Source organism: Martes martes (assembly GCF_963455335.1).
Source record: "Martes martes genome assembly, chromosome: 2".
Lineage (NCBI taxonomy): Eukaryota > Metazoa > Chordata > Mammalia > Carnivora > Mustelidae > Martes > Martes martes.
In genome coordinates this window covers 154,601,111-154,626,173 of record NC_137889.1, presented here as the reverse complement: position 1 = coordinate 154,626,173, position 25,063 = coordinate 154,601,111, and the positions used below count along the sequence as shown (strand labels likewise).

Here is a 25,063-nt window from a genome sequence, read left to right as displayed (position 1 = left end):
CCCCAGATCACATCATATTTGCATATCACAAGATCAATGGGTTAATTATCTTAGATGGTTTTAAAGACTGAAGTTTTAATTAGCAATAAAAATGTTCTTTAGCAACATATGCAAATGTTCTTGATAACTTTTAGAATAGTTAACCTGTGGTTTAAGGAATTTACGCGGTTTTTCGAACTAATTCATATATTTCCTTCATTTATTTAGGAAAAAACATCATTAAAACAGCCACCCAAATATGTACACTAACATAGTTTCTGAGTCACAGTCTCTGTCTCTATAGCTAATTCATTTTAGATAGGAATTTTAAAACTACATGAATCATCAACTGGGAGAGGGTAAGTGATCTCAGTAAGAACATTCTGGCCTTAATGTACCTTATGTGGCCAAGTAAGGAGAAACAAAATGATGCAACTGCACATTTTATGTTAATTTGTAGTGGTAAAAAAATTAATGTGCCTATGCTTATGTGTGTGTTATTACACCGAGAAAAACTGCAAGGCAGAGGTGAAACAGAACAAGGAGATTTGCTGACTATGGGCAAGTTGCAAAGACATCTGTGTGACTGTGCTTTTCATACCACTTTATAAGGATAAGATAATAATCATACAATACAGTTTCTATCATACTGGAAAGTTGGCAATGTTCTTCTGAATATAGAATCTATAGTATGACTTGAAATATCCCCAGGAGGAAAATATGATCACTCCCATTTTAAAGATAAGAAAATTTGATTCAAGAGGTGTCACCTGATTTCCAAAAATGGCAGAGCTGCTAATTAATATCAGAGTAGGTATTTAAACACTAGTGCTTTATGTCCCCTCTCTTATGCTATAAATTAATTGATCTCAGTGTCTTAAAACATAATGTAAACACATTAAAATTAGCTAAAGAGAACTAAAATCCTATGGACACTTATTCTTAGAATTATTTATGTAAACTTCAGTCACCGAATTATAATCTTGAGATTGCAGTGGCAATGTTATGATTTATCACCAAATTTAAAATAGTTCCCTGATGATGTGTATTGGAAAATGTCTTTTTGACATGAAAACCATAAGCTTAAATTCAGGTGTCAGCAAACACAATCACTCTCTAGGAGCTAAGTTTCAATTTACACATTACAGGTCGGATGTTAGCAAGGGCCGGGACCCACAAATACCACATACCAGCATTTATCACAGTCTTCTCCAAATTCAAACAGGCCTACTATGAACACTTGTTGGTGGAGATAAAAACATTGACATTTGGGAAAGCAACCATTCAAACACATACACTTGAAGGGGAAAGTATACTTGATGAATTAATGATGCTATAGATTTCACACTCAGAGAGTATATTTTGTGGGTGGGCAGCAGCAGAAACCTACCAACTTCTGACTTTCTTCAGCAACAAACCTTCTACTTGTGATCTCTTTCAAATAAAACTATCGACATGGGGCCCGGCAAAAATCTTAAGTAAGATGCTAATCTTCCTTGCATTTATAACTTCTAAATCATGGGAATACATGTGGATTTTGAAACAAAATCAAAAGTGAGTCCCACTTAATGTCTCGCCTCTTCATGCTAAGTGGTAATGGCTAATATCTGTATATCAAGTCCTTTGTCTACCTACCTAAAAACAAAGCTCTGGTTATGAAATAGTTATCTTTTTAAATTAAATGGTCCTCCTTATCTCTATTCTTTAAGTGGCAAGAACAGAACCCCTTGGACCCAATAATAATAAGTCATTAATAAGTTACTGAACAAAGAATGGGGCTTGGTGTTCTAATCACTGACAGTGAAGGAGCCTCTAAGTTTTCCCTCACTTACGGGTTCCTGGTTTTCAAAGTCCATCTGTCCCCCTTAGCAAAGTATCAGTATCAACAGCACAGAGAGTGTAGCCTTGCACCGAATGGTAACACAGTCACAGCACATCTGAAGAACTTTCCTCCTCTGCACACCCACCCCTTCAGCAGCCTCAGCAATGGAGAGCAGCGGTAGCTATCATGGCAGCTCCCCAGATGAGTAATGATGTGGATCCGGCAGGACAACGGTAACCGTGGCAACTGTAACCTGCAATTCCCGCACAACCGCTGTTGGATTTATTGTGGCAGGGGCCAAACAGGCCAAGACTAAAACGGAGCAGGAAACTATGGCACCTGACACCTCTAGGAGCCCACACTTGAATCAGAGCAGGCAGAAATTAATTCAAGAGGAATTTTGACATGAGCTCCGCCGTTGTACTCTGCTTTCATCCCCGGACACACGAATCCTATGAGACTAACTTACATAGTTTTATGGAAGTGTAACATTATATTAAGTTAACGAATATTTTGCTTAAGTGAAAAATGGATCATTTTTATTTTGTGGTGTCTACCAAAACCCTCTAAGGTTTAGAGGACTAAACATTTAATTAGCCAAGTTACCCTTTAAGTTTCATTTGGCTCTCTATTATTCATAATGCTTTCCCAGCGTTAACTGTTTGCTCTCTGTCCTGAAGCCGACAGAGATTTAATTCAATACATCAAACACTTACTGAGAGGTTTCTAAAGGTCAAGCCTAATACTAGACCCTGGGGACATAAAAACACAAAACAAAACAAACATGTTTTCATAATAAATGTATGTCAGCATTTACACACATAAGCATAGAAAAAGAAAACTAGGTTAATAATAAGTGACAAGTTTACTAGTGATTGTGTCTGGATGGTGGGATGATGAATAACTTCCACTTCCTCTTTTCAATTTTTCTGGATCCAAACCTTTTTAATATGAGGGTATGTTACTTTTGTAATTATTAAAAACCAAAACCAAACACTAAAGCTCCTTCTATGGGACAAGACGAAAGGAAAATAAAAGACAGCCTCACTGTATATTCGTTAAACTTCACAAATGAATTTTTACAATAAAACAAAAAATTTTCTTCTAAAAAATAGGAGGGGGGCCGATTATTATTATCAGAAACAATTTTGAGCATCTGAGATCCTATCTGACAATGAACTGTGACCAGACCAATCAGATTAAGCGGTCAAAACCTATTTGTCTCAGGTAAGTAGTCAGTAGGCCATAAAAAGAGTCCTTGAGTTTAAAAATACTATTTATAATGTTAGATAATTTAGAGCCTCCAAAGCTCACTGGGGAATAATAAATGCCACTTGTGAACCAGAAATAAAAAAGGTTTTATTCAGAAAAGTAGAGAAAATGGATCATTGGGGCTCATGCATTTAATTTCATCTGTTAGTTTTGTTTTGTTTCAGTAGATACAAGTGAAAAATGAGTTTCTGCAACGTGCCTTGGATACTTAAGCTTATGTTAGAAGTCTGGGTAAATATAATGATACTCAAAGAAATAAACTGAAAACCACAAAACAAATATTTATAACCAAACGCTCGACCGCAGTAGTACCAATGAAATTCCTCTCTAACGAGCCCGGATTAGTAGCTGCAAACCCAAGTTGAAACGTGTGAATCACTCACTGGTAAATCACCTTTAAGGTTACATTTATCAGGAAGATTTGTTTATGCTACTCATATATATAATTGCCACTCATGAATTTCAATCAATCACGATCGCCCATTTCAAAAGTAACTAAAATCTCAGTTAATCAGCTCCAGATTGTCCCCCAAATTATTTTCTCCACTCTTAAATTGATGATAAAAATGCAATGTCGGTTTTGGCGGAGGAGCATAAGGGAGAATGGTGTATCTACATAAGTTAAAGAAACTGTGTGCTGTCTCTTCTAACCTCCAACCTATGGCCCTTCACTTTCCCTCTACTTACACTTTCCATCTGTCAACAAGTGCTTGTAATTTTATTACACTGTCCTGTAGTTTATGCAGAGTTGGTATTATTTTACAGAGTTCTGTTAATGGACTGGATAAATGGTAATGCTATTTAAACTAGTCTCCTGCTCCAACAAACACAGCTGCAACTGTACTACTATTTCTGAGCAAACATCTTGACCTGAACATGTAGTGCTCTCTCAACCCGTCCAAAGAGAAATTGGAGCAGACAGCAAAGGAAAAGCATATTTGGCCGCTAGCAGCAACCAACCGTGTCGAATCATAATTCATATACAGTGTACCCTCTTTTTCCTTTATACTGCATTTAGAGTCCAAAAAAAGCATGTATGCTTCTTCACCTGGCATCTCATTTTCAGCCAAGACTCAAACGGTGATTATTCGTTAAAAAGTGTGAAGAAAACCTGCATAATGTCCTGTATATCAGACTAGCTTTAATCTAAGTAAATAATGATAAAAATCAGACATCAGTAGTATGAATTCTCCATTAAATAATAATAAAAGTATTAAATAGGGGTAAAAGTATTAATTCAATAAGTTAGAAAAAGAAATAGAGATACTAATGAGAATTATGCAACTACTGATAAAGAGAAAATAAATTAAAAATTTGTTTCATGAATTCTAGGTGTGTCTGTCTCTAGTACATTCTCTAGCAGGCCAATTATGGATTGCTTAATTTATATATGCAAAAACCAGCCAAATACCTTCCCCATCCCAACATATTTTCTCTATTATTTATCAGAAGTCCTGTATCCTTTGTTCTGTCACTTATCCTTCTTGTGAAAGAAAGATTCATTTTTCAATGAACATTTTATACAGCATTTTTGTTTGTAGATTTGTGCACATTTTTCCATCTGTTAGAACATTTGTTTCGGATGAACTACTAGGTACCTGTACCACATGAAGAAAATCTGAACTTGAATCCTCCCTCTTGGAAATTACACTGGCCAGGCAGTCAGGCTCACACGCTTTTGCTCTCTTATTTATTAAAGACATTTAATGGTGGTCGTTTAACCCAATTAATGATCATGGTCATTAAAAAGTGGTCACATGTAGCTTATAACTTATCCTCTGAAGAGAAGTATCACTGGTAACAATTCACTAAATCTAATTCAGTTCAACAACTCAAAAGAAGATTCTGGACATGAGGATGCAGAAAAAAATTACACCACTATTATTTCCACATGTATTTAGTGCTTCTGTCAGGTGTTAATTCCCAGTCAATATTAAACATTAAGACATCAATCTGTAACTTCGGGAATATCAAAGCATTCAAGTCCCTCTTGCCACTAGCCCTAAGAAATAAAACTTTATCTTCCAAAACTACCCAGAGAAAATAATCTGGACCAAACTGGTACATCATAACTCTGAATGCATGATCTACCTGCCCATTTTCCCACTTTCATCATGCTTTTAATTAACTAGAAAATATTGCCTGAGAGTTTTATGGGTTCTGTTTCTTTAACTTACTTCTTGAAGATATCAGTTCTCTTTTCACACAGTGGTTTCCTGAAGTTATAAAATCACAACAAAATATAAGAGAAAATCCCTCGGTTCACTATGTGATATTGTCAAAGAGGAAAACATGTTCAACAGAATATAATTTGCTTATAGAGAATTCTGCACTGGATCACACTACCTGAAGCTTCCTAAGAAAATTAATCCAAGTACTTCTAGACTAAAAATCACAAATTCTTGTTGCTCAGAGACAGTGTAGAAGCTAATTTTCCCCTCGTTAGCTTAATGCTTTACTTGTAGATAACAGCCATTCATTTAAACTGTATTTTCAATAGCTACATACAAAAAGGAAAATTTCCATGTGGACACTATTAAGAAGGTAGTAGTTTCACATGCCTCACTGTACACCAGCCTTGAAATCAATTCTTCAATCCCCTCAATCACAAAAACTGAAAGCAGAAAGTAGCATGGCTCTTAAAACCATATTTGTGGCCCTTCTTGGAAACTAAGCAGAAATATTTAAGTATAAGTATCAACTGATAGATATACATATAATTTTTATAATAGCCTAGATCCTATTTCCTTGATCAAAACAGTCCCCACAGAATTCTTATTTAAAAGTCAATCTTTAGGTTTCTTTCTTTCTTTCTTCTTCTTCGTCGTCTTCTTTTTTTTCTTTCTCTTTAATTTTAATTTACTTAAATTGAGCCAGTTAACCAGTAGGGAACACAGGGAGAAATCTTGCCAGGTGACTTTGGCTGTCCTTACAGGAATAGTACCAGGAAGGTCAAACTCTAGATGGGGTACGTTAGCTGGCTGCACATTTGCCTACTGGGACAGTTCTCTCTACAGTGAGCTAAGGCATCAGCAGGATTGTACAGAGATCCTGACTACAATGCAGGGAGGTCTCTGAGAGGACAGCCCTCCTACTTCTGGAACTGATAACAGCAATATTGAATACACAGGCTATGACGAAGCCAAATTCAGAAAAAAGCAATGTGCTCACCTTCCCTACAAACACAAACCTATGGGACATCCCCACCATCCTGGTGGAAGCCTTGCTGAGCAGTTTATTCTGTATATCCCAAGAGTTTTGTCACAACGTCAACAACGGACGTCAATAATCATTGTTATTTATTTTTCCGACACTTTGTAGCTTATCTCCCATCTGCAAAAAATTATTTATGTGGCTGAAAATCTCATTTTAAAAGCTTTCAAAAATGTGTTTTCACTATTACATATTAGGTCAGGGAACAAGCATTCCAGGGAGGAAAAACTGATTCTGCCTAAAACTCACATTATGCGCCTTCCAGGGAAGTACTTCCGTTGTTAACAGTCTATGACATATTTGTTATGAAACCTTTACAGCCATTCCTATTTCAGAGTTTGGAATTCTGGCTTTAAAGGGAATATTTAAGAGTAAATTTACAACCCTCTTTAAATACTTATAATAATATTTCCAGACTAATAAACACTACTCCAGTATAGAAACAATGTCAAGAAAGCTGACATTAAGAACCCTAACTTTACAAGAAAACATTGCCAACTTCCTCTGACAAGGAAGTACAGGGGCAGTTTTCCTCTTCAGAACTTAATCAAAAGTTTCCGTAAAGAAGTAAGGTAAATCTCCTCATCATCACATAACCGAGAAAGAAGAATACAATTACAATGACTCATACATAAACCACTAAATGCTAATCAAATAAAACAACTGGAACCACTGGAAAACAAATCATAAATTTCCACAAGAAGAAAAAAAAAAAAAAAAGCAAACTTTTAATCCATTAATCTATCAGTGAATAGATTCCAGGAAAGCACAAGGAAACAGATCCAAAATACATTTAATAAAATACAAGGTACTACCCAAAGCAACAATAACTATTTCTGTCTACTTACAGTCTGTACAGCTTCGAAGTCCCAAGAAACAGCAACTCAGGAAACAGCTGAAGGTGATTTCTGTTTAAACGCCTTTGGAGAAAAACAAAAACAAAGCGTATGTTACACAGAAAATACCCAACAATGATTGGGATTTGGTTGTGTCATGTCTCGTCCTGTATTTCGGAAAAGAAAGAAATGACATTCAAAAGAATTCGAGCATTGCAGATCAAAAGTTGGTTACACCTTTTGTTACCTGACTCTTTAAAGCAATTTTCCATGACGCTTACTCAGATGATTCCCTGGGCCTAAACCCTAACCTCACGTCCTGTGCAACATCAGTCATCCAGAACATACACAATGAAAAAGGATGTCTTAGACTCCGGTGTCTAGGTTGGGTGAGTGCTGCATACAGCTCAAATGCCACAGTAAACAGTGCCCTAAAATAATTCACGTGCTGTCCCAGATGACCTAAATTTTCAGCCAAGGCATTGTGAGGAAATGGAAATTCCAATCTCGTGAGCATCTTGCTTACTTGTGGGGGGAAAAAAAAATGTGAGAAAGTGTCAGCACGATTTGTCCCTATGGGCAAAAGCAGAGGAAAACTGCAAACTTCCAACCTAAACTTACAGTTCTTGACCCCTCACTTGAAAATAAGTCTGGGTTATAACCAATCATGGGGGCTAAGAATGTTTAGATAATGCTTTTTTAAATGTTTGCCTGTTACAAAGCTAAATTTAGAATTTAGGGGGAAAAAATGTGATTGCAACCCTAACTCAATTAAACTGTGATTCCAGGTAACTGAGTTCCTCTGGAGTGGGCATGCTTGTTTAACAGTAGGTAGGTTCTGGCACTGATGTACTCATCTCCCAATCCCATTCGCTGTAAGTGGACAATTTAACATTTCAGTAAAAATAAATCTATCTCTCTGCTTTTCCTAAATTTGAATAAAATAATGACAAGCTGATGCAAAAATGTGCACTTAAATGATTTACAAGTTGCTATAACTGCAGATGAAAGTAATAAGGTCCAGAAAACGAAAGTCACATTGAAGAAACTGGAGTCTTAAGTAGAAATGTTAGGAGGACAGGAAAAGAAGGCATATCAATCTTGACATACATAAATGGTCATGAGGTAGAAGCAAAATTATACTTATTTAACCTGCAGATGGCAGAAATGGCACTAGTGATTATAACTCTTAAGAAAGCAGGTGATAAGAGAGACCTTTCTAAGAATTAGAGAATTTCCCAGGATTAGAAAAAATGGAATGTCCTGCCTTAGGAAACTCTCAACTCTTTATTCCAAGCAGAAGCCATGCATTTTGTTTGTTTGGGTTTGTTTTGTTTTGTTTTTCCTGCAAAGGATATTAAAAAAAATCCTGCATTAGATGAGAAATTGCACCAGGTAAACTCCAGAACTTACTCCAACTCCAACATGCCATGAGGCAACGATGGAAACTGTAACTTTTGTTTCATAAACTCCTATTATGAAGAAGTTGATCATCTACAGAAACATTCTCAACACTTAATAAAATGCACACTCATAAAAAAGTATGCCAAGACAATTAGGGGGAAAATAATAAAATTAGTGGTGAAAGGGCAGAATTTCTTCCCACTTACACTAATTTTTTATGAATAAAGCATATAATAAGGTTAAATTTAAATTGAAACCAAAAGCTATTAGTCATTTATTTTTCTCTGCTGGGCATGGAGAAAGGAAGAAATACTTCTGACAAAATGGTACTTCCAGAACCTAATTATATAATTTTGATTAAATGCAACTTAATTATGACCTTGTTATATTTTTTTCTCTCAAAAAATAAACCACAAATATTCACAATAGCAGCAACTAGAATTTTTCCAGGGAAGCAACTACTCTTGGAAAGGCTCCCATTATTCAAAGAGCCAATCTCAATTTTTAAAATGGCAGACATGGGCTATCATAGTCTCATTCAAACACTGGACTAACAAATATTCTCCAAGATTCTCCAGCCACAACCAGTATGCTCCTTCAAGCCCCTAGTTTCTGCTGTCTGGGGAGCTTTCCTTTTTCAATGGCACGTTCTTACATCTTATGTGAAGCTTCCCTAATTCCCCCACACCGAGGTAGTTCCCCCCTTAGCTGCATCCCTATACCCCCATAGAATTCGATAAATAAGAGTCCTAAACATTGTATTGTATTTATTCACATACTCATTTGTTTCCCCGTACACTGTATGTTCTTCAAGTATAAAGACCACATCTTTGTATCCCTTTCCTTCTTCTCTGGCACTCAGTGAGTTCTTTGGAAATGCTAAATGAGAACATACTTCTCTTTTTGCATTTTGATATATTTCGGCAAAACACTACCATATGCATTTTATATTCAGCCAACTTTCCTCTGGGTTGCTTTCTGAGGTTCCTGCCTTGGGTTTTATGCCACTCTCTAGCCAACCAAAGCGCCACCACCAAACTTGCTTTCACTGTCCCTATACAGCAATTACTCCTTTTCCCTCCCATCAACCTCCCTCCCTCTGCTATCCCCAACATTATCTAGAAGTTGGAAGGAATCCAGTATGTTTCAACAAATTCAGAGATCCTGGGAAAGTAGATATTTCAGATTGGGTACAAGCAGTGTCTTCTTAATTATTCCTTTCATATTCCCAGCCATTCTTAATTCATTCTAAGACCGGTAGCCAACATATACTAAGCTTACTACGTGATGATCACTGTTCTGAGAGGTTTGCATGAATTATCTCATTCATTCTTCAGAACCAACCCCCACAGTAGGTACTGTTGTTACTGCCATCCAGAGAGTGGTACACGGCTCATAGAAAGTAGAGCCAAACCCTGAACTCAGGGAGGGTGATTCAAGAACATATCCTCTGAACCACTTCTATAAAAGAGACACAAGGCTAAACATTTCTAAACATAAACTCAAAATAACATAATACTGAAATTTTACCTCTCATCAATCTCTCCTTGGGAAAAACAAAGCTTTATGGAATCTATTTCTTTAATATTTAATTCTAATTCTTTAATATTTAATAAAACACTTGAAAAAAACATTTTTAAATGAACATGATATTCAGCTCACTGTTTTAAAGATCCATTTAAAAATGCCTGAAGTTTGAGAGAAAAATGAAAATATGTATAAAATCATTTTCTCTGAATTCAGGTAGTTTATCATTGCTTCATAAAAATTATTGTGAATGATCTTAACATTGTCTAAACCAAACAGGAGCATAAGACAGGGTAGCATACTAGAAGGGCAGATAGTAAGTGATGTGATAACATACATGGAAAAACAGTACGAAGATTTTTCCCTATAAGAAAGTATCAGTACACTTGTGATTCCTATTCTTTCTTCCATTAGTGCTAAGAATAAATGGAAATACAAATATTAAAAGTCAAAACTCTCCCAAAATATTCAATGAAGGGAAAAATTTCAAAGCAGGGATTTCTTGTAAAATGACCAGAAATTAAATTCTTCAAGAGAAATTTTTTTCAAATCCAGAATTACTTTAAAGACCACTAAGGTGCATAATAATTTCTAAACAAGGCTGAAGAATAAGCAACCTTGCTAGCACCTTCGAATGACACAGAATACTTCTGAGTAGTTTGAAGAAAATAGTGCCGTAACAATCCTCACGTAAGTAAGTTAATGAAGCGAAAATCTGATGGTCCCCAAACAGGAAACAGCACGTAGTGAACTAAAGGTATCTCTGGGGAGGATTTCTGGGAGCCAGACTAAACTGGTTCCAGTAAGGTGACCAGATGGGTCAGTTACCCACTGTTCAGAGCAAGGACACTCAACTGTGTTGAAGGAAAGACAGTCACACGCAGCCCTTGAGCCATCACCAGCTAGAAGGAATCTGCCCACAAGATATCAGGGCTAACCGAGATCCTCTGGGTGGTAATTCAAGACTTCAGAAAGGGGTGTAAAGTGTGTCTCAAAGGCATGTTTTCTCAGGGCAAAAATGACAGAAATCCCGATAACTGTTTCCTCTGTGCTACAGCTCTTCGAGTGTGACCTTCAGTGGGGTGAAAAAGCTTTCTGGGTCACACAAAAAACCACTGTCCTCTGAAACACTGATTCTTAACAACCTCAATTTGAAAGGCAGCGTGAGCATTATGGACAAGCATTGCTTCAAACGATCTGTAAGCAGCTCCTATGGCTTGTCCATTGGTAGAAGAGACAGTCTCTTATTTTTTCAACTTTTACCTCAATTCACAGAATAAGTGCAGCCTTTATCCCAATTCAAAATGTAAAATGGAAACAATTGTTCCTGTCATTGTGAATGTAAAGGATTTTAGCCATGTGCCCAGTCTGTAATAAGTGTTCACTTAATGCTGCCTTCATGAGTTTATCATGTACAATCTCCTATATATCATATAAAAATGTCTTCTTGTCAGACAAAACTTCTACTCGTTTTTTAAAATGTTTTTATTCTAACATTTTTAAGGCAGAGATTCTAACAGGTATGTATTATTTAGATGGATAAATCAAACTTATTAGTAAAATCAAACATATTAGTAATTAGTTTCCTCTTCACTCCCCTTACTTTTTGGCATTTCTCTACATCTTCAGAGCAATTACAAGAAATACTGTGAAACAAAACTTGGAAGAATTTTTGCACATTCTTCACATCTTTTCTATTGCCATATGCCACAATAAGAAAATCAGAATGAAAACAGTATAGTAAATGTGGATGTACAAAAGTAAAATTTATTACGTACACATTTTATTAACTCAAGAAGATATAATAATGCCTAAACCGAGCTTTTGAAGAATAGGAGAGATGTTGAAATGCATAATAATAGTTCTTTAAATGCCAACCAAGTGACAAGTATTTTGTGAAACTATATGTACATTATCTCACAGAAACCATGGACTGCTAAAACGACAGATTTTTTTTATAAATATTCTCGTAAAGTAATATTCCAATTAAATTTATACCAAATTGTCCCCGTTGTTACCAAACTGTCATACTCTGTTCCAAAGATGAGGAAACAGATTTGGAAAGATCAAGCAGTCTGATCAATAGCTCACAATGGAACTGAAACTGAAGGTTTTGTAGTTTTGCACAGTAGCAGTATAATAGACAATGAGGTTTATTGGAGGCACGATTATTGCTAATTCAAAGCAAGAGTTTTCTGATGTCACTCTTACTTAATGTTTCTGATTTTAAAAGGGGGTATAGAAGTTTGTGTCTGTTTAGAAAACATAAATAACAGTTCAACCAATGAGTGCTACATTCTACAGAACGGAAGGCAATAGCATATAAAACTAAAAGTGCCTAATCAGAGGAGAGTCGAGGTTCTCTGTACCCCCTGCTCACTGCCAGAAGCTAGAATGGCTGCACATAGTGGGAGGCTCCAGAACTATCCACCTGCATCCAAAGGAGACAGACACTGCAAAGGCGACAGATAATTTTTTTTATAAATATTCTCGTAAGGTAACATTCCAATTGCATTTATACCAAATCATCCCCATTGTTACCAAACTGTCATTCTGAAAGCGTTCTCACCAATGCTGCTTGCAGTCCAGCATACATAAATTGCTTTGAAAAAAGATAAGAGCAATACATATGAAAGTCCATGCAGAAAAGTCTCTCCTTCCACATAAAGTTGTGAGATTCTGTCTAACAGGCATAATTCAAGCAGAAAGGTATCCAACAGGAATGAAAGACAGAATTCAATGTAAAATATTTGACATTCACTGCTTCCACAAATACATTGTAACAGTGCAAACTAAAGTACTCATTTCAGAGGAGGTATAAAGGACACAGCATCCAGCAAACACTGTCACAAAGGATGAGCCCAAAACAGATGTGGGAAAAATAAACAGCCTTGCTGCTTCAGAATTTATAAAATGGTCCACAAAGAGCAAACAGGCCTTCTCTCCACTGTGCAACTTCAAGACCCATAAAAAACGATGCCTGAGAAACCCTCTCAAGATGGACTCAATGTCCTGCTAAACTTTCCACAGCGCATGTACATTAAAGGCTTCAATGATCAGTCACTCAATGTAACTTAAAATAGCCCAGGATCTCTTATAACCAAGTGAGAATAATTCACTTTTAACAGATATCACAGATTAAGTGATACACACTTGATCATCTATGGCATTTTTATCTCATGCAGGATATATACACAGCCTCTGTGAGTAAGTTTGATATGTTCTTGAAAGACAAATTGTATTTCCTAAGAAAATAACTGCTGCGATTTTAAACGTGGTAGTATAAAGAAGCCAGAGAACAATTCTTCTGGGATGAGCTTGAATTCTTTTCCAAGGAGATTAGCACTGTTGGGTTTCCCTTACTTTAAGAAAAGGAATGTGTTATGTGTTGCCTGTAAACTTGTAGGATTAGTCAGGAGAGGGATTCTCTATATCCTTTTTTTTTTTTTTTTTTAAGATTTATTTATTTGACAGAGAGAGAGAGAGATCACAAGTAGGCAGAGAGGCCGGCTGAGAGAGAGGGGGAAGCAGGCTCCCTGCTGAGCAGAGAGCCTGATGCAGGGCTCCATCCCAGGACCTGAGATCATGACCTGAGCCAAAGGCAGAGGTTTACCCCACTGAGCCACCCAGGTGCCCTGATTCTCTAAATCCTTGATGAATAGGGGATAAGCGGTGCTTTCCTTCAGACCTGTTCCACAAAATATTCTCTACTTGAACTCATGTGTAGCAACCTACAACAAAACTCCTAGAGCACCCTAATTCCTCCTCCTCAAACTGGCTGTCACATGCTAATGAATGGTGTGTGCACACAGAACTAATTGAGCACCACCTTAAAACATAATAATAATAATAATGTGTCCTTTAGATATCCTCTCCTGGGAGTGTAGTGTTTGGTCAAATTTAAAGGGATTTAGACTTTTTTACACTAAAATAAGTATTCTTTTTATATAGACTCGATAGAAACTTGTTAATGTCTAAGTGGACAGCCTTCTTTTCCAGAATTCCCTACATGGCTTCATCATAGTACTTCAGGACTCCTCTTTTAAGCACAAAAAGCATATCAAATGACATAGTAGGCAAAATATAATTTCAAATCTGAAGATGCTAAAACTTGGAGAGCTGAACACTATGCTTGTCGTAAAAGAATACCCTTCTATGTTTTGTTATGAAAAGAAAAACAGCCCAATCTCTGCCCTTTTCGCTACTGCAATTTCCTTATCATAAGAGTACAAGATGATTGGGGAGCCTGGGTGGCTCAGTGGGTTAAAGCCTCTGCCTTCAGCTCAGGTCACGATCCCAGGGTCCTGGGATCGAGCCCCACATTGAGCCCCACATTGAGCCCCACATCGAGCCCCACATCGAGCCCCACATCAAGCCCCACATCGGGCTCTCTGCTCAGCAGGGAGCCTGCTTCCCCCTTTCTGTCTCAACCTGCCTCTCTGACTACTGTGATCTCTGTCTGTCTAATAAATAAATTAATTTAAAAAAAAGAGTACAAGATGATTATAAAGTTAAAGTAAAGCCTAATACCTGAGATTTCCCGTGGTATACTGTTGGTTTTCACTAACATAATTCAGGAATATCAACATTTCATTTTGCATGTAAGTATTTCACCACATTTAGGCCTTAATGTCTTAATATTTTTTTGACAACATTAAACAATTTCAAAACTTTCTCATACTCAGTGCTTTTGCGTTAGGAACCCGTAAACACTGATGATATTCACTACTGGGAAACTGAAGTGGCCTGGGTCTCCTTAAAAGGCTGTAAAATAGAACTTTAATGACTCCAGCATAATCCCATAAAGTATAAGTGAGCAACAGAATTTTACACCAGCCCACAAATGTTCTGGGCCCCAGTGTGATTTTTTTTAACCCTCAAAGACATTATGCACCAGCCAAGAATTACTTTGAATTAACAATTTTGCATGAAGTCTTTATTGCAGATATACCCAGGTATCTTCTCTGAAGGATAAAGGAGTATACGTCATAAATGTTCCAATTGTTTATTGTAGTTTATTTGTAGATTGTTTTCCTTATTTAATTTCCATTGCATTAAAACTAGTTACTTAACTAAATTAGAGCTCAGTTGAACATTTTGATTAAACAAATGGGAGATCTCCTATACATCTACATGAGGTACATTTCTCAAGGCTTCCTTTTATTCCCAGAGAAGCAGGTACTACTGGGAACACAGAGCATGGAAATCTGCCACTGCACACATTAGGTTCAGGAGTATAGTAGGAAACTGTTAAAACAGGAAGTAATGTGTGATCATGGCATGTAAGTGTGATTAAGACATACTCCTTTTACAGTGATTCATAACCACATTCTGATGATGATCATATTATCTGATGTTGTTTTCCATACAATAGAAAGGAGGGGGGAAGGAGAGGGAAGGGAGTGTGGAAGGAGGAAGATTTTTTGTTTTTTGTTTTTTTCTTTTAGGAGGAAGGTTTTTAATATCCATCTATTTCTTGACATTTGACTAATAATCCTGTATTTCACTGATTCTTTGAAGTGCAAAAATTAATCTTTTTGTAGCTATAATGCTTTGATTTACAAATAATGACTTTCTCATTCTATGCTAAAATTAAATTCAACCTAACAACAGCCTAATCTGTTTCTTACATATTAAATTTGGATTTCTAAAAGGGCACAGATCTTATCTTCTGTTTTCAGACTTGTCTTCTTTCTCTAGACCAAGCTAAAACTCTATCAATATAAAACAGAAAGAAAAAACTTATAATTTTGAAATCTTCAGAAAATATCACTTTGGAATTGTTTTACTCTTATATTAAAATGAAAAAATACTTAGAACCACAAATTACATACAAATGTAACTAATATTTTTATTTTGTGTTCTTCACACAAAGAATGAAAATTAAGTTACTCTAAATATTACATGAACAGCATTTGTAACATAAGCTTACATTTATACACCTTTTCATTAGAGTATGAATTTAAAAATTCACATCTAAATTGCTAAAAAATCATATAAGCTGGCACAACATCTAATTATTTTAAAAATTAATTCATTGATCACTTCCTGTTCCTTTCATTACCTCTTGCAATTTTGGGGGGAAAAAGGCAAATTTTTGTGATGTTGATGACCACCTACTAAAATAAGAACATATTCCCATAGGCCAACCTTCTGGTTAGCTTTTTTTTATTTTTATTTTTTAAATGATATACTAAACAAAATTTTTAATAGTTTATTTCATGACAACTCGAGGCCATTCCTTAACAAAACTGCCCTATTTAATGTATTTTAAAAAAATAAATATTTGAAAAGTGTATCCACAATGTTCCTAAGAAATAGTTTTGAATTCCAGAGTCCCAAGGAGATGAATTGGCTGTCAGATAACAATGTGCTTCCATCAGACGGACTTGGCAGTTGTAAACAAAAGGAATTTTCTCAGCTTTTCCTCACAAATATGAAATATTTGCTTTTGGCCAACAGCTGGGGTGATTTAAAGAAGTCCTGCATATATATTAGTTTTCATTCAAAATTACGAATCCTTCTCCCACTCTGAAACCTCTGTCTGCGTCTTAGTAAAACTGAAAATTGTTCTGAGATGAAGTGACATTCTCAGGGAAGTAAAAGTCAAAAAGTAGTGCCTACTTACAACTCTCATCAAATTTCAGATAACAAGCCATCTGGTTAATAATCTTTAGAAAAAGTTCATTTGTTCAAACATACTTGAAGTGGCTTGAAAAATCATGAGAAAGTTTGGTCTGTTCTAGCATTTCTGAAAATATTTAAAACTATAATAAAACCAAAATAGAGACTACATGAAAAACCACTGAAATTCCTTCAACTGGAGGTTGCTTAAGAATATATGCACACACACATATATATATATTTCCATATGATAACTAAAAATTATTCATGCAAAAATGTTACATTTGAATTATAATTTTTAAATTACCTTTTCATTTTACCAAATATTTAAATCATACTGATACTTTGTAAATAGATGAATTAAAAGCACCTTTACAAGATACTCATTAGGAATTAACTATTCATAAGAGCTTATGAGAAATCAAAGTATATTTTCAGAGTATTTTTATATACTAAGAGATAGGTTATGAACTTATGAACTTAGTAGTGAACTTAACCAAGTATTTACCATGTCTTTACTTCTCTCTGAAAACTAGCTCGCAGTAGTGACTTTCAATTATTTTGAATTCCACAGATATATTCCCTATATTGTAATATTTATTACAGACAAAATTTTACAATAAAATAGACACCTCTGGGTTTAATTTTACTTGTGGTGATAAAAATGGAGCCTATATATTTACGAATATCTTAGAAGTAGACAAGCCATTTTTTTCTAGTTACATTTACACAGAATTAACTTTTGACCTTGGGCCCAGTGAATCTGAGTATGTTCTATACCTAAAATGAACTTCATATTTCATTATTTTAAATAAAATTTTTATTTTAACCTAAAGTGCCTATTAAAGCAGGCATGGAAATTGTTGCTACTTTTAATAGACCTGTTATTTGCCCTTAAAATGCAAACTTATTAAACTTGAGTTATCAAGACATATGAGACATATAATTCATACTTCAAATTACAAAGTGTACAATTTATTTTAATTATTCCAGACAGAAGATTCTGTGCTTTGTAGATGTAAACTGTAGACATAAATTAATAATGGCCCTCAAGTAGGATATATCAATCTATAAGATTCTGTATCTGAAGAAATAAAATATATTTTAAAATCTGGAGTCCACATGATCTTCTTGGGAAAAAAAAATCAACACTAAAATGACAATGCTTTGATAATAAAATTCTTACTTCCATTTCTACTAATCTTTGAATTCTTTTTCCAGGAGAAATGTTTAGAAAGCTACCATAAAATAATGAAATAAAGTTGCAAATAGCTATTATTAACAATGTTGGCCATAAGTGATAAATATCAAAAACCAAATTTATATCACTAAGAACTTAAAATATGTCCTCAAACGTCACTAATGACACACAAAGCAACAGCATGAAAACTGAAATAACTACTAGCAAACTTTTCTTTTCCATAATATACTATAAATGCACATTAAATCACTACCTTTCTTCCTATAAATGCAAATAAAACAAACTAGATGGACCATTAGAAAAACATGTACTCTCTAAGTACCAAAGCAATGGTAACTCACAAGGAAATCAATGTCTCAGGAAAGGAACTCTGTATTTTTTTTTTAATCTTTATTAAAAGTTAGTACCATTTGTGCAAAATTCCACAATTTCTAATTGTAAATTAGTCTGCAAGCCACTTGTTAGACCTCTTGTTTCTGTAAAACGTTCAAAGACTAAGACGTGAAATTGGAAGACGTGGCCCTTGAAATTCAAGTATTTTTTTTTTAATACAGTTAATGTCGTCATAACTTTGGAATTAAAAATACTTACAGTCTCTCCAGCTCTTTAAGATCCTGGAATGCTCCTCTTTCAATGGTGCTAATCTTATTCTCCATAAGCTGACTGAAATGCAAAGTATAATAGGGTCTTAATGTTACCACTCCCCATCTGAGCGAGTTTCAGTTCAGCAACTGAAAACTTGTAACCTCTTTCCTTTTATAAAAGTAAGCAGTGCTCTGGTTTGAGCTTTAATACCAAATTTTACTGATGATAGATTTGAGAGAGATCACAGCATCCACATCATAAAACTTCAATAGAAAATACTAATGTAGTTCCGCACAAAACTTACTAGTCAAAACTCTGAACCTCCAACTACAGCTTATGCTGAGAAGTAACCCATGACATGGCAGTTTTGATAACTGTTTTTGGTAAACTGATTTTGGAGTGAGTTCTTAACTGAAAGAATCAATATACAGCATGTCACCATGCACATAATTTAATTCACTTGTGGATATATACCAGAAATTGGAAGATTTCATAATGGCCAAAATGTGTCCTTTAAAAGATTAACACCCAACACATAGTGGTCAAAAGTATATGTTCACTGCAATGTAAATATTTACAAATCTGTGGGTAGAAACAGTTTCACATTACATTGAATCTCCAGTGATGGCTCCCCCACCACAAATTTTACCCACTAACTAAAGAAGTAATCATATCGCAATAATATTATAAAAACCACGAAGATATAAAATACAAGAAACAATTCAAAATATGACCAGTGTATTTTTATAGAGAAACATTTCCCATCAAAAACTGCAGTAAAGTTGGATTGCTTGATTAAAACGTTAGAAAATACATCTAAGTGTTGTTTGCTAAAAAAGTCTTTTATATTAGTAATAATAAAATGCAGACCTACTTAAATTTTTTCTAGTTAATCTCAAATCCTTAAAGTGTATCAAATGTCTCACATTACTTATTCATATTGTGAAAGCAATTATTCTACACGTTTATATGCATAAGGCACTTAGGGTATGGTATAGCAAACATTTGAGGTCACTTCTATAATACTGTTTCAATGGCAAGAATCCAACCTTAAAATAAAAACATACATTTTCATCAAAAGCTGTAATAAAATGATAAACCAAAAAAAAGAGAAAGGAAACCTAGACCTTTTAAAATTTTATGTTTCTGTCATTGGGACAGTTTTTCAATCTGAGACCAGTAACAATACAAAACATGCAATCTTAAGAACAAAAGAAAATTCTTCAAAGTACCAAAGAACATACTTACAGAACTCTTAGGTGTCTAAGACCAGCAAAATCTGTCTTGGTAATCCGTGTGATGTTATTTCCATTCAAATCCCTAAGAGAAAACAAGAAAATGAAAGTTCTATTTTATTTCTATCAAGATCTAGTTAAAAAAGAAAAATAAAAACAGTAAAAACTTTAAGGTGAAAGACAGTTCCAGTAACTAATGTAATTTACAAAGTAAAAGAGAGAAGAAAGTAGCAAGCTTTGAGATTTTTTTTTAATGATTCTTAACAAGTTTACAGAGTCCCTGCTTATTGGTATCTTACAAGAACACGAAGTGATTATGTTATCAGAAGTCCTCTTTTGTGTCTGTAGGGGAGTGCTTTCAATTTTTGTTTTTATGAGGATGTGTATGTTCATTTCACAGGTATTCTGCTAATTTAACTATTATGGTTAGGCACACCCTGAAAAAGTTCCCTTCAGGAAGTTAAGAAGAACAATTTTCTAATACTACCCAGGAATACATTTTGTAAAATTCAGAACCCTATCCTTAGGTGGCACGGTGGCTAAACTTCCTAAGGCAAATAAAAAAAGTTAGACTGCTATCAAAAGAACTGCACTTCAAAGACTTGCATTTATAAGCATTTACCTTCCAACAATTCTATGTTTGTACGAAAACTAAACTCTTCATTTGCAGCTCAGGGAACCCCGCTGTGAGGGTAAAGTCAAAACTACTAGCCGGGGCAATAATGGAAATAGATTCAGGCCCTGACATTTTTGTTCGGATTTCAAAACCACGTTTCCTTCAAGTCACCACCCCCTTTTCTGGCATCTTAGGTCAAGATCTAAACTTGCCCTGGTTCCAATCATTTTCAAGTAAAACCAGGCTTTGCTGCGGTTTGAATGTTCGCCTTCACGGAAGTTAAGTTTTCTCTTACCTCTGAGTTGAAAACATCATGTTGGAAATCTGTATGTAAAGTGCTCATTTTCTCAATGATAGAATTCTATAAGCTAACACTGAGTAAACTATTTTCTGAAAACTGTATTGATCCCTCATAAGGATATATATATTTTTTCAAGGACCCGAAACTCAATTACTATTTTTTTTTCTGAATGCATTCCCTTTTTGTTGAGTAAGACGTGTTAGTGTCTAAACTTTAAACTGTTTTTGAATGGCACGCAATGACAAGTGCTAACATAGAATTCTACATTGCTTTCTCCCCAACCCACTCTCCATGCCGAGCAAAGTACCACCAAGTTGTTCCTACAATTGTTGGGGTCTTTTATGGGCTATTTGACATACCGCGACACCCTCCCCCCCTCCGCCCCAGACAACTGTGGTAGATCCCGTTTTGACAAGACACCCTTGGTAGGGCCCCAACTATCCCAGCTCTGTGGGCCCTGGAAGGAAAGAGGAGAAGTTGGGGGGCAGGCCAGAGAGACTGGGGGTGGGGGAGCCATTAGCAAAGGCGGAAAGGGCTCAACTATGGCCTTTAAGCCGAGAGCCAGGGAAATGGGTGAGATAAGAGCGACTTGAGGCGCTGCGGGCCCTGCGGGTGGAGAGGTTTGGGTCCCAGCAGCTCCCCTCCGCGGCGCGCAACCCTCACACCCGGGGGTGCGTAGAGGCCGCCGGAGCAGAGTCGGGGCGCGCTTGGCCCCGCCACCCTCGCCCTGCGCACGCCGGGCCCACGCGCAAGGGCGAGTGCAGCGCGCCCAAGGCGCTCAGGCAGCGCGGGGCGGCGGCCTCGGCGTTCACAAAGGGAATGGCTTCCATGCTCCACTTCCCTGAACTCGGGAAGTGCCCCACAAGGAGTGCGTGGGCCGTCAACACCCGGTCTGCGATTACTTCTTCATTAGAGATTCGCAGAGACAGGGAGGCGGGGACGTCTGCAGGCAGCAGAGCGCGAAGAAGGGAAGGAAGGAGAACTGCGGCCACGTGAATGGGCTCAGAAACTGCCAGAAAGGTGTACGGGGGCCCAAGGGCTCAGCAGGAAGGGCGGGGGTGGGGGAGGGGGCAGCGGAGGGCCGCGGGGTCGCCGTAGCAGTTGGACCCCGCTCGGCTGGTTAGGCTTAGAGAGCTAGCCCTAACTTCCCCTACACGGTGGGAAAAGGTCCTCTTCTTCAGTCACCAGTCCCGACAGGTCTCCAGGGGCGGGCCGCCACCGCCTCCTCCCTGGAGACGTGGGGGGCGGTGGAAAGAGTCGCGGGGGTGGCGTGCGGCGACCGAGCGAGCCGCTTAGGTCCTGGGGCATCCTTCCCTCTGAGACCTGCAGAAACGCCCCCGGGCGGACCCAGACACCCACGACCCCTTCTCCCCACCCCTCCGTCCCCAGGAGGGTGACACTAACCCGGGGAGCGGAGGTTTCTCCCTTCTGAGTAGCCCCCGCCAATCTCCCTCCGCGCCACCCCACGGCGACAAAAGCTGGGATTTGGCCCTGAAACCGACCCGCTAGTGTTGGCAACCGCAAGGTGACTCCGTTTGCAGAGTGTGGGGAACAAAGTCGCGACTCCCTTGCCCTGGGCATCGGCGAGTACTTGTCCCCACGTCTCCGGTTGCCCAAGCCCCAGAGAAGTCGCCTGCCCTGGGATGCAAGTGGCTGGACTAGAGTGGAAAGAAGAGACCAAGCGCAGCTGCCAGCGGGCCCGCCCCTCCTTGGGCAACGGCCCCTCCCTGTGCAGCGCCCTCCTGTCCTTTGCCCTCCCAAGGGAGTTCTAGCCCAGGATGCGCGTGCAGGAGAGCTACCCAGGCACAGGTCCCTGTGCCGCTTGTTCCCTCCAGTCTCGACGAAAGGGATGCGTGACCCAGTGTGTGTGTGGGCCTGGGGGTGTAAGATCCCATACTCACAGTCTCTCAGTGTTGCGGGGGATATTCCTGGGCACGCTGCGCAGCGCCAGCCCGTGACAGTCCACTGTGCTGCCCGAGCAGGAGCACTGTGCCGGGCACGCCTGCGGCGCCACCTCATTCAGGATCACCAGCACTAACCCCAGCGACAGGGACAGCGTCTGCCAGCCGACGCCGCGCATCTTCCCCCGCCGCCTCCTCGCTTGCCGGCGCGGGGGGTTCCTCTTTAGCTCGTTGCTCCGCGCGAATCGCGCTGTGTCTGAGGCCCAGTATCTGGCACGGGTCTAGGAACCCAGAGTGTCCGGATAAATGTACACAAAATAATATGGTAGTAACAATAATAATATTCACGGCAATACAGCTGACACAGGTATGCGCCTCCCACCTCCCGTCCACCCTCCTCCAGCAGGGCAGGCGCTCCTCGGGCAACTTCAGGTCCTGAAGATCAATCGGCCAGGCCAAGGCTACAAGGAGACCCCAAAGCTCCGAGGAGGAGATCACGCGTCGTCTGTCTCAGAAAGATCAACTTGTCGGTAAAAGAGCTGGGGCTCCTAACGGCGTAAAGATGCAGTAGGAGCTGGTTGCGCGGAAAAGGGAGTGCTCGGATTCTACTGACCCCCTCTGCAAATCCGATTCCAGGGGGAGGCTAGGAGACAGAAGAGAGGTTCTCAGTAGAAATGGTGGCCTCGATCAAAGTGGGCTTTCCAAAGCTAGAAGGCGCAAGAGCCCAGCGGGCGGGGAGCGGAGCGCGCGGGACTACTGGGCATGGCGCGCGGGGGCGCACGGGGCGGGGGCACAGCCCGGAGGGCGCGGGGCGGCGCTGCGGGGCTCCGGCGCGGCTCACTCGCGCGGCCTCCCGACAGCCTGCGGCTCTTCTGCAGCCGGGACAGGTCCTCGCCGTCTCCCGACAGCCGGGGGCTGCTTGCAAACACACATGCACTTCGCGGAAGGATGTCTCGGGTAATTCCGCCTCCCGCCCGGCGTCCTTGGCGACGCTCCGCACCAGGGCCTTCCCCGAGGTCACGGAGAAAAGACAAAAGGGCAATGGGGCCGCGGCAACCGGCAGCAATATCCACTAGTCACCTCCCCGACAGAGGAAATCCAAGAGGCCAAGTTGAGAACCAGAGCTCCTCCGAGGATTGAATCGGGGCTGGCTGGCAGGCAGGGCAGGAGTGCAAAGGCCAAGGTGGAGGTGTCCGCGTCTTGGGTCCTGCCGGGGCGTCCTGGGGAATGACGAGGTGGCAGTAAGCCGGTGGGAGCAGCTACTCTGAGAGCCCAGGAGGCGGCTGAATGGCAGTCCTGCGTGCGCGCGTGTCAGCCCCTCGCGTCTCCCGGATACGCCGCAGCTCCGCAGCAGACACCTGATGGCAAAGGTGGACGAAACCAGAGCAGGCACCTAGGCGGACGCAGCCCCTCGGCCGCCCCACCTACGGCCGCCCGCAAGTGGGCCCTCCTCAAAGTGCAGGAACTTTTCCCAGGCTTTGAATCCCGTCCCCCACGGCCACGGTGGCAGTCTTCCCGCCGACGTCGCGACGCCGCCCGGCGCCTGGTGCTGCACCTGACTCGGCGGCCGCAGTCCCGAGCAGCCAGTCTCCTTCCAGCCCCTTCCCCTCTCTTGGCTGCTTTCCGCACCTCCTTTTCCAGCGAGGGAAGTGGCGGAGAGGAAAAGCGGCGACAGGCAGCGGGGACTCGGTGGCCCTGCTGGCTCCCGAGCTCCAGGCAAGTGTCTAAACAATAGGACGGACGCAGCAGCCCTAGTCTTGCTCGGCTGCGGGAAGGTGCGTTGTTGTTGTAACTGGAGTTGTTCGCTCGGGCTGCCTGGCGCTGAGCGCAGCCAAACAAAAACCCGACCCGCGCCTCTGGAGCCGGCTGCGGGCCCCCGGACGCTCCCCTTTCTCTTCAGCACTCCGGCCGTGCCCGGAAAGCTCGGCAGCTCCCGCCTGTGCCCGAGAGCCCCGTCGCTCCCATCACTCGCCGCTGCCGCCGCCGCCGCCTTTTTTAAGCACCGTCTGCGGCAGCCACCGCCGCCACCACCGCTGCTGCCAGCCTCCGCCGTCCGCGCGCTCCCCAAATAAATAACCCCAAGTCAGAAGTTAAGCCGGCGCCGGCTTTATATACTAAGCGGAGCCCCCACCCCCTAGGCCCCGCCCCGCGCCGCCCGGCACCGCCCACTGGCTGCGCGCGGGGCGCCCGCACCTCGCCGGGGAGAGGTGAGGCCCGGGCTGCCAGCGCCAGGCGGAGGCGGCAGCGGGCGGCGCGTTCCCGCGCGCCCTGGCTCGCGCCTTCGCTCCCACGCCCCGACAAAGTTTGCCGGAGGAAGGAGGTTCCCGGGCCCCCGCCCCCAGCTCCAGGGCCCGGGAGGTGCCCCAGGCTCTGAGCTGGTTGTTCTCGGCGGAGGAATGGGGAGAGGGCGCCTTTGAACGCGACTCATAAATAAATAGAGCTGCCAGTGCCTTTGCGGCAGCGTTTGCCACGATCCTGAAGGGGCTGTTCAGTGTGTTTGCAGCGCAGCAAAAGAGAGACCGAGAGATTGTGATTTAAAAAAAAAAA

At 40.1% G+C, this 25,063-nt stretch overlaps 1 protein-coding gene across 3 annotated transcripts in view; it reads right to left on the bottom strand.

Annotated features, from left to right (window-relative positions):
- SLIT2 (slit guidance ligand 2) overlaps positions 1–22,840 on the bottom strand; it is a 348,225-nt gene extending 325,385 nt beyond the window's left edge. For all 3 annotated transcript variants that reach the window (XM_080796224.1, XM_080796225.1, XM_080796226.1), the window contains exons 1-4: positions 22,517–22,840; positions 19,712–19,783; positions 18,470–18,541; positions 7,135–7,206 (exon numbers count right to left, since the gene is read on the bottom strand). In XM_080796224.1, the coding sequence (XP_080652350.1) occupies positions 7,135–7,206; positions 18,470–18,541; positions 19,712–19,783; positions 22,517–22,695 (395 nt within the window). In that variant the 5' untranslated portion in view covers positions 22,696–22,840. The remainder of the gene's footprint in view (positions 1–7,134; positions 7,207–18,469; positions 18,542–19,711; positions 19,784–22,516) is intronic.
- Positions 22,841–25,063: the final 2,223 nt, after the last annotated feature.